At 39.4% G+C, this 15,470-nt stretch overlaps 1 protein-coding gene across 1 annotated transcript in view; it reads left to right on the top strand.

Moving 5' to 3' along the window:
- LOC124593748 (growth factor receptor-bound protein 2) overlaps positions 1-15,470 on the top strand; it is a 45,700-nt gene that overhangs the window by 9,559 nt on the left and 20,671 nt on the right. Inside the window, exon 3 of the mRNA XM_047132084.1 lies at positions 1,767-1,886. Within this exon, the coding sequence (XP_046988040.1) occupies positions 1,767-1,886 (120 nt within the window). The remainder of the gene's footprint in view (positions 1-1,766; positions 1,887-15,470) is intronic.

The following is a 15,470-nucleotide window of genomic DNA, read 5'->3' as shown; positions in this document are numbered from 1 at the left end:
ACCCTGCAATCATGCAGGAGTTAAATTCATAGATATCAGAGATGAGCTGGATGTATCCTTCACTGGTATGTTAGGTTGCTCAGGTTGTGCAAATGAGGACGTCTCTAATAGGGAAGCCTTACTCAATCAACAGTGAATATAGAAATGGCCGTGGCCTTACTGCAGAAATGAATATGACAAAGCAACTCACTTTTTTCCACTTATCTAAGAGTTCATAGTTTGTTTTTCAAAATGAACAGGCCATAGAAATCGAGCAATGATTCAGGGATCACTGATTGGACATCTGACAAGAAATCATCAGGTGGGGTTTGGGGGGGGTGGGGGGGGGATATTGCACTGATCATAGACCTGTGTACACATGTCCTCAAGAAGCATATTTGCAGCAGCATGTGCAATTCTCAAACACTCTTCATATAGATCTGATAGCATACTGTGATTGAAACTATAGACTGAATCACACTACGGTGCTCCTTTTATCTCTGTCAACAATCATTATTTCTTCACCATAATTCCGGAAGAGTTGAGTTTTTATGGTCCTTACATCTACTTCCCAGCTATTCGTGATATGGTTCTTTATCACCTGCAAAGTAAACTGGCGCCCTTGTGATTGTTCGATGTAGGAAGAAATTATTTCCATTTCTTCATCTATCTGTGTGGGTCCAGGGCTTCCTCATTTTCCTCCATCCATCGTTGGCCAGTAAAAATCCCCCTGACAAAACCTTTGATACTGAGCATTTTTAGCTCAAAGGTCCTCATTGCAGATACATTACACATTTTGTGAGCCCAGTTATCACATCGTCTCTCAGCAGCCTCAATAACAGTATCTGTTAATTCAAGTTTCATCACTTTACAAACAATATTTTGCTTTGTGTAGGGAAGTCTGCTAAGTTTCTCCCAATTAGCACTGGTCTTTGCCACAGTAAAAGCAGTGTTTATTAAAATCAAATACCTTCTTGTATGATTGAAGATTCGATGTTGACGGTGCAGGGCCATACTGTACTTCTTCCAACAAGCAGTGTGCACTTCAGCTTCAGTCAGAACAATTAATAACTTTTGATGTGATTCGATTTTTCCTGTCTTACTGGATTGTAGTAGCATTTTCAGTCCTTTCTGTTTCACTTTAACCACATCCATCTGCTAAATGGAATTACTATGACTTTCAAGTGTATGAACACGCAGTAGTGCCAAAAACTGAAAAACTAGATGCTTTTGTAACATGAAATTTCATGCTCTGCAGCTTTGACAGCTTGACACTTTTCATTTGGAGTAGCCATTTTTGAGTTACAGGCATTGGAGCCGACTTTCTAGCTATGCTGGTAAAAATGAATGAACTTTGACAGCTAATTGGGACCAGCAGCTGCACCAATTTTGACATTTAAGTAGGTCATTCAACACAAAATTTAATGCCCTTTCATTTTGATAAGAATAACATTTTCAGTAGGATGCATAGTTTCCAAGCAATAGGCGAAAACCTCAAAAAATTGGCAAAATTTCTTGCCCCCCCCCCCCCCCCCCAACAAAAAAAATTGTTCTGAGGGTTTTCGAGATCAAAAAGTTGGATTCGACGACTCTCAGCTATATAAACAAGATAAAAAAATCTTCTACCTCATTTTTTACAAGCAAAACGCTTTTTTGCAACATCGTTACTGGACTGCGTGAGTTGGACAGCTTCCACTTTCACTTTCATGTGTAGCTATCCCAAACTTGAATGTTTGTTTATTTATAAACTTGTGATGTAATTACACCTGAACTGTTCTGTCTTTCAGCTGGTATTATGGAAGAATAACAAGAGCGGATGCTGAGAAGCTTTTACTAAACAAGCATGAAGGAGCATTCCTCATTCGTGTTAGTGAAAGTTCTCCAGGAGATTTCTCTCTTTCAGTGAAGTAAGTTTCTCATCAACCTTCTCATGTTTCTCACAGAATCAGTTCTGTATAACTTTTTATATTCTGAAAAGAATTAGGAATTGAAATGTAAATATTACCCAGTTTGTATGACAAAACCGTTATTGCCCTATAAGTTATATTTATATGCTCTTCACTGCTCACATTACACACCCCTTTTCTTTTATTAACTAGTATGTGAGTATAGTCCTGATTATGGTCTTTCCTCAAAATAATAAATTGATTTATTGGGTGTCTTCTTACAACTGATTATGTCAGTCTAAGTTAAGGTATATTTTTAGAGATCCAGGAGCTAGAAGAATGGGACATGGATCACTATTTCTAGAGATGAATGTTTTTGTATTATAGTTTATGTATGTGCTCACTCTGTTTCAGTGTATTTGTGACTGATTAACCCATTTCTTGAAAGTTAGATTGGACAGTTACTATTTACTGTATATTTATCAATATATTTGTATTGAAATTTGAAAGATAAAACTATATGTTTAGTTTTCATTTCACCATTTGTAAAAAAGCAACTCCTCGCGCAAGCAGCAGAGTTTATTCACAACAAGAGATGCATATACAAGATGCTACTAGGAACAGTGCAAGCTATCTGCAGTTTGTTTTCCCAAGCAAAGTCTAGTCCAAACCATATCCACATTCCGTATATTGCAACCAGTGGCCACAAGAATAACACCTGATGATACCTGGTGCTCACTGCAGTGCTCACATCATCATGCACGAAGAAGGCAGTCAGATTGTCCCTGAGCTGGCTTCTGTGCCAGAGTCTGGAGTGACCGGTGCAGCTGAGTATCAGTAACATCTTGAGTAATGATGCTGTAGTTGTCGTTAGTAATCTTGCGCCAGCTTCTTAGTTTCCATGATAATATTGGGTAATGTCATCGCATTGTCATAGTGTCCTTAAGTATACAACAACCATAAATAAACATTGTCAATGTCAATAAAATTCACCAGCAGCAAGTACTTTAAGATATTATTTTATTTTATTATGAAGGCTATGTGTTTCAGCATTTCATTGTGTCATCTTCAGGCCCCATATGCATCCATCCAAATAAACGAACTTGTTGTACAGCGCCATAAATCACTGGATATTGTGAATTCAATCGTTAGACAATTGCTTCATTCAAAAATGTGATAAAACAAGTTCATTTATTTGGATATACCCATATGGGGCCTGACAGTGGTAGCCTTCACAATAAAATAAAATAATATCTTAAAGTACATGGCTGTTGGTGAATTTTATTGACATTGACAATTACTTAATCAGTTGATGTCCCCTGGCCATGATAGACCAACAGAGATAAATGACCATGTTATCAGCAATATAAGGAAAAGATAGATTGCCACACATTGTAAAGATGAAATGTTTAGTTACAGACAGGCACTCTGAAGAGACACTTACACATTAGCTTTTGCCCAAAGTCTTCTGAAGAAAAGCAAACACACATACAGATTCATTGACACAAGTAAGCACACCTCACGCACTCTTGACTGCCATCTCTTGACAGCTTGGACCAGAATGCAACGGTCATGTAGAACGGAAGCAGCAGTTTGGTCTGGAGGGGGCAGAGAAGGGGAAGGGACAGTAGGATTGGGGGAGGGGGGGGGAGAGAAGAGTGCTGTTTGGCGGAGGGTGCAGGGATTAGACTGCCAGCAAGCACAGCGTCGGGAGGCTGTGGGACAGGGAAATGGGGAGTGAAAAAGGAAGCAGCGAGGAAGGGGAAAGATGGGCGGGTTCGTTAGCCGAGGGCAGCACACAAATATTGTGAGGGGATGAGAATAGGGAGGTGGCGATTGGACAGACAGGGTGGAAACTGTTGGATGTAGGATGTGGGGACAGTAGGTTATCATAGGTTGAATGCAGGATAATTTTGAAAGTGGAGAAAGTATTTTTAGAATAACCCCGATCTGTGCAGTTCAGAAAATCTGGTGGTGGGAAGGAGGCTCCAGATGTCTTGGATAGTGAAGCCATTGAAATCAGGCATTTTATGTTCAGCTGAATGTTGTGCCACAGGGTGGTCTGCTTTGCTCTTGGCCACAGTTTGGCAGTGGCCATTCATTTTGGACGGGTGGTTGGTAATCATGCCAATATAAAAAGTTGTGCAGTGGTTGCAGCAGAGCTGGTAAATGATATGGCTGCTTTCACAGGTGGCTCATCCTCTTTTGGGGTAGGATACACTTGTGACAGGACTAAAATAGTAATGCAGGGTGGGTAGATTGGACAGTCTCGCACATTGGTCTTCCACAGAGATATGATTCCTGTAGCAAGGGCTTGCAATTGGGAGTGGCATAGGGATGGCTATGGTGTTGTGGAGGTTGGATGGGCGATAGAATGTCGCTGTAGGAGGGGTGGGTAGGACTCCCTCATTTCAGGGCATGATGATAGGTAATAAAAGCCCTGATGAAGGATGTGGCTCAGTTGTTCCAGTCTGCAGTGGTATTGGTTGACAAAGGGGGCACTACTTTGTAGCTTGTTCTTGGGGGTGGTAGAAGGAGTGGGGGTTGTTTGGGGAAACAGCATGGGAGATCCAATTAGTTCTGTCCGTGAAGGCATTGGTGAAACCCTCAGCATTCTGGGCAAGAGAGTTCTTGTCATTGTAGATACACTGTCCCTGGATGACAAGGCTGTATGGGAGCGATCTTTTTGGTGTGGAAGGGGGCAGCATCAGTCAAAATTCAGGTACTGTTGGTGAGTTTAATGTGGAAAGAGGTGTGCATGGAGCCATCAAAGACGAGGTGGTCAGAGTCCAGGAAGGTGGCAGTCTGAGTTGAGGAAGATCAGATGAAGCAGATGGGAGAGCAGGTGGTGAGATTGTGAAGCAGTGAGGATAGGATGTATTGGCCTTGAGTCCAGATCATGAAGATATCATCAGTGAACCTGAACCAGACTAGGGAGTTGACATTTTTGGAGACTAGGGAGTTCTCCTCCGGATGGCCCATAAATAGGTTGGCATAGGAGGCTAGTAAGCAGATGCCCATGGGTGTGCTGCAGGTTTGTTTGTATACCTTCCTTTCAAAGGAGAAATAGTTATGAGTTAGGAGAAAGTTAGTAAGGAGTATGAGGGACAAGGTAGTCGATTTGGAGTCTGAAGAATATTGGGAAAGGTAGTGTTCAATAGCAGCGAGACCATGGATGTGAGGGATGTCAGTGTATAGGGAAGTGGCATCGACAGTGATGAGTAGGGATCCAGGAGGTAAAGGGATGGGGATGATGAAGAGTCAGTGAAGTAAGTGGTGGTATCTTCAATGTGGGAGGCTTTATTATGGGCAATAGGTCTGAGCTGTTGGTTAGTGAGGGCCAAAATCCTTCCAGTGGGGGCACAATAATCAGCTACAATGGGGTGCTCAGGATTGTTGAGTTTGTGCATTTTGAGGAGCATGTAGAAGGTGGGTGTTTGGGGTGTCATAGAGGTGAGCTGGGAAATGGATTCAGGGGAGAGGTTCTGGGAAGGGCCTAAGGATTTAAGCAGGGACTGGGTCACTGTGACAGAGGTTATAGGTGTTGGGGTCAGATAATTGGCAGGGATCTTGTGCCAGGTAGTCACTGCGTTTAATAACAACAGAGGTGGAATGTTTATCTGCAGTAGAATGATTAAGTCAGGATTTGTTTTGGCTGCCCTTTCTTCTGCTGAAAGATTGGTATTCTGAGGAAGGGATTTGGGGAAGGGTGGTGAGGCCAAGTTGGAGATAAGGAATTCCTAGAAGGTGACCTGGTGGTGGTTAGGTGGGAGGGGGTGAGGATCATGGTTGGTTGGTGGTATGAACTGGGGGAGGCAGGGTTCAGTGTTGGGATTAGGTTGGCTCTGGTTGGAGGGATTTATCTCAAAGAAGTGTTTCCATTGCATAGGTTGGGAGAAGGAGAATAGGTCTTTGACAAGTCAAACACAGTGGAATTCGGGTGTAGGAGTAAAGGACTGAAACTTTTGTGGGGCTGAAGGTTTTGGTGGAAAGATTAAAACAGTGTTAGGGGACTGTTTTGGCTCTGGATTTGGTGGAGTGTTGATAGGGTTCTTTTGGGGATATGGGAAGTTCAAAAGATCAGTTAAGTAGGGTCTGAATGCTATGAGGGGTTGATGAGGAGGAGCACAGTGGATAGGATAGCAGTTGAAGAGCAAGGGATTCAGTTTCCGAGATGTGATGTATGTAGCAGGGACTGCTCAGTAGCTGTATCTTAAGGATGGAACAGCAGTGTTTTTTAGATGCCTGTGCCATGGAGATGTGTTTTTGCTGTATCAGATTTGTGAGGGCCAGGGGCTGGCAGAATCTGAAAAGGTGAATGTCATAGGGAAAGGAGGGGTAGGATCCAGAGAAAGGAATTTTTATAGTTACCCTCTTGGGGTAGGGGGCAGGAGATTCAATGGTTTAGGCAGGGTTTCAGCCAAGAGAACGGGTACTTTTCTAAACTGGTGCAGAAAGGTAGAGCAGGGTCGGTGTGTGGACAGAGGAGTGATGCAGAAATGGGCAAATGAAGGTATTAGATGGTTGTAATGGGAGCTGGATAACAGAAAATATGCCTAAAAATTATGGAAATACAGTATAACCCCACTTTTACGTTACCGGAATTAACATTTTCCCGCCATTTACGACATTTTTTATCGGTTCCATCAAATTTCCTATGCCCACAGTGTTAATTTGCACCTGATTTTGCGTCAACATATTAATAATTTTCCCGCAATTTACGCATCACAAAAAAATGTTTGTGGAGAAAATATGATGCTGGCATAATGTTGGCTGTCCAGTAGTGTTTACAAATATTAAGTGGTTAAGTTTCTTGACACCAGGGCACTCTATTCAGTGGATTTGAACAGGTAAATGAGTAAAAGTTGTAACAATTCGTGCTGTATCTCCCGCCGCTGCCAAGCTCTACTTGGCATGGTGGCTGATGGGAGTAACAAGGTTCATTTGGATGAAGATATCGGGACCAATCACGACCATTTTCAGACTATCTCTATTGCGGAAATGCAGTTTCGTCATTATTGTGGTCATCGTGACACCTTTGTCGAACCGTATTTAGCGTGTTTTGGCGTATGGCCACCTGAAGTGCTAGTTGACACCGTCACCCACTTTGTGTTGTTCAAATGTTTTAGTGTAAACCACAGTCTAACATGTTAGACTGTGGTGTAAACACAGCGCCGCTTACATATTGTATTGATGCTGAGCAAAACATGTTTCAAGACTTTATTCTTGTTGTCATGTGCAGTATTTACTTATGTATTTTTTGTAATGTTACACAAACAAACAATGTGAGTGATAGTTTGCATATGTCTGTGTGGTTTTCTACATAACTGATGAGGCACAGTACTTGATAACCTCAAAAAGGCGAGTACAGTGCAAGAGACGCAGAATAACACATATTCAAACATCATACAAAATACTTATTTACATATTTGCACTTGATAATGATAAAAAACTCTCGAAACGCATCGTTAAGCATGAAAAAATACATAACTAGTGCAATATTTAAATAATGAATGACAGCTGCTGGCTTTCCAAAAACATCGATTATGATGTCTGAAATTAAATCAAACGTTTCCACTTCCCAGACAGTTATCAATTCCAGTTACATCAGTGGTTTTTATTAGATAATAAACCTTTATTAGAATATAAAGTCCCTGAAAACTCTTTCGATGCCTGTTATGTACATATATCATACATAAAGTGCAAGGGGGTATCCTATACGTAACTTTTACAGCTTAAAACATTATTTCTCACATTTTACAGTTTCCCGCTTTTTACACCATTTTTTGAAGTCCCTTAAAAAGTGTAAAAGTGGGTTTTCACTGTACTCACACCAATACATAAAAAGTTCACACCAATACATAAAAATGCTTAAAAATATGTATAAATGCATAAAAAAATGTATAAATGTAATATGTACAAATACACACAAATATGTAATAATGCATAAAACTGTGTAAGAATATGCACAAATATGTTGAAAATGTACAGAAGCACCAGAGAAAAGGGACGGATGTGGTATGGGGGATCATTTAGGTTGAGGATCACCAGTTCGTTTGGCTTGAGTAGGTGCAGAAAATGAAATGCTAAAACATGGGATGAATGAGGGAGGAAAAGAGCAGTTAGGGGAAAGACGGACAGGTGCATTGGCAGAAGGCGGCACACAATGAGGGTGAGGGGTGCAAATAGGGAGGAGGTGATAGGGCAGAAGGGATGGAAACTGTTGGGTGGAGGGTGTGGGGACGGTAGATTACCATAGGTTGAGGCTGGGATAGTTTTTGAAGCAAAGAATATATTTTAAGGATAATTCCCCTCTGCACAGTTCAGAAAAGCTGTTAGTGGAAGGGAGGATCCAAATGGCTCGGGTAGTGAAGCAGCCATTGAAATTGAGCATATAACGTACAGCTGCATGTGGTGCCACGTGGTGGTTTACTTTGCTTGTGGCCACAGTTTGGTGGTGGCCTTTCAACCTGAAGGAAAGCTGGTTGGCTCATTGACCGAGATCTCCAGCCAACTGCCTATAAACTAGCCTTCCATGTCCAAGATACCAACTACTAAAGCTGGTTGGCTCATTGACCGAGATCTCCAGCCAACTGCCCATAAACTAGCCTGTGCTGCATTTCCATCTCCACCCCTTCCTCTCATGGATCCCTACTTGTAACTGTTGACACCAATTCTCTGGCCATGAACATCCCTCATGCCCATGGTCTTACCACTATTGAAGACTATCTCCCTCAGCATCTTTCAGACTCCAAATCACTACCTCATTGCTTATACATCTTACTAACTTCATCCTAAGTCACAACTACTTCTCCTTTGAAGAGAAGGTATACAAACAAATCTGCAGCACAACCATAGGCACCCAAATGGCACCCTCCTATGCCAACATGTTTATAATCCATCTAGAAGAGACCATCCTAGCCTCCAAAAACACTAAAATGCTAGTCTGGTTCAAGTTCATTGATGATATCTTCATGGTCTGGACTAAGGGCCAATACATCCTATGTTCACTCCTTCACAACCTCAACACCTTCTCTCCCATTTGCTTTACCCGGTCCTCCTCACCCCAGCGTGCCACCTTCTGGACATTGAGCAACACCTCTTTGATGGCTCCATCCACACCTCTGTCCACATTAAACTCAGCAACCAACACTATGTGCATTTCAACGGCTGTCATCCCTTCCACAACAAAAAATACCTTCCAAACAGCCTGTCTACCTGGTGTATGTGCAGTGACAAGAACTTCCTTGCCCAATACACTGATGATCTCACCAAGAGGCCATCCATAAATTACGCCACACGAATTTCGTACTTTTTGGAGCCTTCCCCACCCAACAACACCCCCCTCCCGACCATGTCATAGGCGGTCACATTTGTGTGCCCCCCCCCCCCCCCCCTCCCTCCCCTAGTGTGATGTAACATATTTTGCAGTTTTAAATTTAGAAATAATTAACTTAAAACAGAATTTCCAAAATTATTTATATATGTCTACATAAAATATTTTTTTTATAAAATCAAGAATAAATAAAACATTTTAGAAAATTTTAAAAACATACCAAATCAAATGAACGATACCAAAATTTAATCATCTTGCGTCCAAGGACTTTGAACCCATTTGTTTATATTATTTATGGTTGGCATTGCAGGCACTTCGTTCTCAGTATGGGTAATGTTAGGAACGTTTGATATGTCCACATCATTTTCACCCAACTATATAGCATTATCGTTGTTTATCAAACCAATAGCTTCCGTGATACACGTAGCTACAATTCTTTGAGGAAGAATCTTCATGATGGGCAAAGCCTTTAGTTGGCTGTTATATGTTTGAATGTGTTGGTTAATGGCTTTGTATGATGAAAAGTATGTGCTACAGATGTCACAAGATCATTTAAATAAGTATGGAGCGACCTCAGGGCAATAGCCATTATGCAGAACTTGCTTCAAATGTGATGTGTGACGCTTGGAGATCTGAAGATAGCTGTAGTAACAGCAGAGTAAATTTACCTTCAGAGTCATCATTTCTTTTGGTTTCATACAGTCTGATGTCTGTTTAATGAAAACAGGTGATGGTGAAAATCCCTCTCGTAGTATTCGTCACAGGCTGGACAGTGGTACCCTGCAACATGCGACAAGCTTACATTTTACAGTTTGTAAAAAATATTGTGATTCACATATGTGATTTGTGTGACAAGTAGCATCATTTTACAAGTCCTAATCTGTATGATATCCAGTCTGGTATCTGTTGACACAATGTACTCAGCAACCACAGGAAAATTATCAGTGGCTCCAAATATTAGCCAGCACAATGCCTGCACTCTCAAAGCTCCATTTTTCTAGCTCCAAGCTAGTAGTTTGATTACTGGAATCAAGATGAGAACTGAAACTGTCATATTTAAGCACAACACCAGTAATTTTGTGAGTAAAAGGCACCATTCGCCACTCCACTCTGTTAAATGTGCTTCTCCTTGGAGCATTTATGGCAGTGTAAACAGGATCCAAGTCAAAATCTATTAAATGCTCTGATAGACTTTCCTGTTTATTGCACAATGTGCTCACTCTGATTATTTTCTACACTTCTCTCTTTCTGCTACATGATTTTTAACACTTTGTCCCCAGCTTTCAGTGTAGGGCAGACTGTTAATCAAAATGTTCATTTACAAAAAGTAGTTGTCAACAAAATTGATTCTGTCTGTTCCAAATAGTGATTAATAGGTTGTAGGAAGAAAGACATAAATGAAATTGATTAAAGGATTCAAATGAACTTGCAGTTGTAGAGTGGTGCTATCAGAGGTAATGGAAAACTAAACGGAGGTTAACTTGAAGTGAATCCAGTCAATTAAATGTAGTTTGCAGTCAGATGTGAATAAATCATTAGACAGTAGCAATGAGGAAAAGCGAAAAGAACTATTTAAAAAGGGAAAATCAAGGATAGTTAGTTATCTGTTCCATTGATCAATAGCACGGAAAAACCATTATGATGTGGAACGTGTCAGATTTACTAGAAGTACACGCAGGAAACAAGTTTTTTTCTCTTTCTTTTTGTTTACATTATAGTGTTATACCTAAATATTTCTGTTATCTATCTCATTCCCTTAAATGGCACAAAATGCATATATTATATCTCCAGATTTATTTACTCATATTCAGGAATTCATCTGTGGTATAGAATGAGTTGTCAAGGAGGTATGATTTCAATTTCTTTTTGAAACTATTACTGCTGTCTGTCAGACATTTTATTTCATTTGGTAATTTATCAAAAAGTTTTCAAGCAGCATATTTTACCCGTTTCTGTGCCAAAGATAGGTTAAATAAAGGATAGTGTAGGTCTTTCTTTTTTCTGGTACTGTAATCATGAATGTCACTGTTGATTTTAAACTGGCCCATATTGTTGAGAAAAAATTTTCATTACTGAGTAAATGTACTGTGAAGCAGTTGTAAGAATTCCTAACCTTTTAAACAGATGCGTACAAGATTTGTGACTATGAACCCCACACATTATTCTAACTACTTTCTTCTGAGCAGTGAATACCTTTTGCCTAAATGTTGGGTTGCTCCAGAATATTAATCCGTATGACATCAGAGAGTGGAAGCATGCAAAGTATGTTAGCTTACTAATTTCTACATCCTCAAAATTGGCAATTATTCTGACTGCAAAAGTTGCTGAACCTAGTCGCTTTAGGAGATCCAAAATATGAATTTTCCAATTAAGATTCTCATATATATGTACACCCAAAAACTTAGTGTGCTCTACCCTGGCTACTGACTTCTTTTGATGTGTTATGTTTATTGAAGGAATTATACTTTCTGCTGCAGAAAATTGGATATACTGTGTTTTTTCAAAGTTCAGAGCAAGCCCATTCGCAGAAAACCAATTAATAATTTTTCCAAAGACCTTATTTGTATCATTTTCTATCAGACTTTCTTTTACTGGATTAATAATTATGCTTGTATCATCAGCAAACAGTGTCAGTTCAGCATCTTGTTTCACATAAGAAGGGAGGTCATTCACATATATCAAGAACAGGAGGGGACTCATGATCGAACCTTGTGGAACACCTAGTGTAGTTTCAACCCAGTTAGATGAAGTGGCAAACTCCTTTGAATCACTTGAAGCATATAAAGAGACATTTTGCTTCCTGTTCTGTAGATATGACTTTAACCACTCATATTCTGTTCCATTTATACCATAGAATTGTAATTTCTCTAACATAATGTCATGGTTCACACGATCAGATGCTTTGGCTAAGTCACAGAATATTCCTACTGGTGACATTTTACTATTTAAAGACTCTATTATGTGGACAGTGAAATTGTATATTACTGTCTTAGTGGAACAGCATTTCTGAAATTCAAATTGTGATTTACTAAGTATCCCATTCCTGTTGAGATGGCTAACTACTCTTGAGTACATTACTTTCTCAAAGATTTTTGAAAATGCTGTAAGCAAGAATACTGGCCAGTAATTATTGACATCTGTGGTTTCCCCCTTTTTGTAGAGAGGCCTGACAATGGCATATTTTAACCTGTCTGGAAAAATACTGAGTCACTGATGCATTACATACGTGACTCAAAACATCAGCTGTAATTGCTCCACATTGTTTTAATAACTTGTTAAAGATGTCATGTACTCCAACAGAACATCTATTTTTCAAAGATTTAATAATTTTCCTTATTTCACAAGAGGTTGTTAGATGAAACTTAATCTGACTAAATTTTTTCAAAACTGACTCCTCCATGTACTGGCTGGCTTTTTCTTTTGAACTATTCTTGCCAATTTTTTCTCCTACATTTAAGAAATGATTGTTAAATACATTGGCTACGTGTGTACTGTTGGTTACGACGGTCTCATTCTCTTTAACAGTAATACTACCTACCCCAGTGGTTACTTTTCCTGTCTCCCTTCTAACATCATTCCATATTGATTTGATTTTATTGCTGGAGTTGTTAATTTCTTCTCTAACATACATATTTCTTGATTTCCTTACAACTTTTCTCAGTATGTTACAATAATTTTTGTAGTGTAAAACTACTATTGGATCTTTATTAGTTCTTGCTGCCTCATACAGTTTTATTTTTCTTTCTGAAGACACTTTAATATCTGTAGTAATCCAAGGTTTCTTTGAAAAGTTTGTGGTGTTACATTTAGTAATTTTCTTTGGAAAACAATGTTCAAAAAAGGATGTAAATTTATCAAGAAATATGCTGCATTTATCATTAGCATTTGGCTCCTTATGTACGTCTTCCCCGTTTACATTTCCTAAACTTTCTCTGAAGTGATCTATAGATAGTGGGCTGAGCACCCTCACACTCTTACTTAATGATTTCTGAAGTGTACACCCTGAGAGGTTTTGTAAGTTAATCAGTTGTGCATCATGGTCAGTTAATCCATTTACCACAGGGAGAGTATGTGTTTGTTCTACATTCTCTTGCTGTACGAGAGATTTACATTAAAAAATTGCAAAAAGAAGTTGTAGAACATTAAAGGTATGGAGAGCAAAAAATATTTTTACTGTTACCAGTATATTAAAAAACTTATGTACAGGATAGAGTTTTATAGTGCAGAGTTACAGTTGGGAAAATTGCATCATAGACTAGTATATGAATCCATAACTGAAAAAGTCAAAAAGTACACCAGATTCATTGTATTGAAAATGAAAGCCACACAAAAGGAGAATACTAGCTAATATTATGAAACAGTTACCTCCCAAATTGAACCAAAACAACCCAAGGAAACACACATTCTACACATATCCTTTATAACATCGAAATAATAATCACTGCAGAAGAAGAGGCAATTCTCAGCAAATGATTGAAGCATGAGGTTCAAGCTCCACTGGACCAAAAGAACTGAGAGAAGCTCATCATTAATGTATCACAGATTTCGACAGACACGTTTAAGAAGAAAAAATTACAGAATAGCTGACTAAACAGTGACTAGTAACAGTAAACTTGTTGCTTCATTCAGTATAGATAACAGCCACCGTAAAGTCTAACCTAAAATTTAATATAACTTGTTTGGATCACAGAGCTTCAATTAATGTATTTCATTTAAATCATGTACTTACCAGTTTCTTGATTCTCATTTTCTTCACTGTGGTGGTGCTGTCCTGTGTCAATGCATTGTGCAAGCAAAATTGCGAAATGGTGATGCTTAACATTTTCAGGTTTTTCATTTGAGATTGTTGCTAAAAATTGTTCTGGTTTTAGCAGGTTTCATTCTCAGGTTAAAGATTTCGCTCTTCTGACAGAACACAAATTTATTTGTATCCTTAGATTTTACACACCTGTCCTTTCTATTTAATTCATTAGTTTTTCTTTTACTCAATCAGTGACTTCATTATAAATTTTCATACTGTTACACCAAACTATCTATTGAGTTCTGTTTCACTGCTGTCATTTTTAATGATACCAAACCTGTATTGATTTGGCTTGGATGTGTGCCATCATTACCAACTCAGATAGTTTCTTTATTGTTTTTGAACATGAGGACAGTTGATAACAACTTAGAACGTTTTGCATTATTGCTACATAATTTCTCTTTTAAGTTTATATTGATACTGCTCCCTTTCCCCATCCTCCTAAATGTACTTAATCAAGGCATGCTTTTGCGTTATAATACCCTAAAATTTTACCACCTCCTCTTGTGATTACTGAAAAGTACATTTGCTATTACTGGTTGAAATCTATTGCAGACCTCAAGGAGAATTTCTCCTCTGTGATTTCTACTATCTGGCTTGTAGAGTGCACACGGAATAAGATGGCCGGTAGGTGGACAGTTGGCGGGGCCTGCGTGACGAGAGAAGTAGTTATGGTGTTGCAGACAGCTGCACGGAAATGGTGACTACTGGAGGGGCAGTACTATTCTAAACTGAACCCTGCATTTACATTTTTTGTAAATACGTAGTGGAGCCCCTACACGACCACAAGTGCATGGTGGCCACTCAAAAAGCTCTACTGTCACATCTGCTTTGGTTGGTACCAAAAAACAATCCCACTGAAAATGCAACAAAAGCAGCATTTCATTTTCGCCTGGCTTTTTAACCATTTGTAACTTACAAAGAAGCAAAAAGGAATTTTTTTTTTTTTTTTTTCCTGTAAAATCATTCAGAAAGACTGCAGGGCTTGCACCTCGATTCTGTCTCTGCGATGTGAATGCTACTCTCCTTCAGTCCCTTCCTCTTTTATAGCATTACAAATCTCCATGATTATTAGATGTTAATTTTCTTTTAAATACCCTCTCCCTCCCCTTCCCTCTCTCCCTCCCTCCTACCCCTCCCTCCCCCTCCGCCACTCCCTCACCCTCCCCCTCCGCCACTCCCTCCACCACTCCCTCACCCTCCCCCTCCATCATCTGATTGTGACATCAGCGTGTATACCCGAACTACACATGTTGGCATTAATTTGCTGTCCATTCTGATGAGAATAATGCTGTCACTGAACTTTTCACAGTAACACACTCTTTGGCTTATTTTGTAACAAATCTTCATCTCTTTATATCATTTTTTCTGCTATTACTATGACCCTATACATTTGTCTGGCCATAAGTCTTCAGTCTTTTCATTTCATTTCACTGATTTCTACTATATCTAGATTGCATCATTGAAT

This window comes from Schistocerca americana, chromosome 2 (genome assembly GCF_021461395.2).
Source record: "Schistocerca americana isolate TAMUIC-IGC-003095 chromosome 2, iqSchAmer2.1, whole genome shotgun sequence".
NCBI lineage: Eukaryota > Metazoa > Arthropoda > Insecta > Orthoptera > Acrididae > Schistocerca > Schistocerca americana.
Note: the sequence above shows the minus strand (reverse complement) of the source record. Positions and strands in the feature narration are given on the sequence as shown.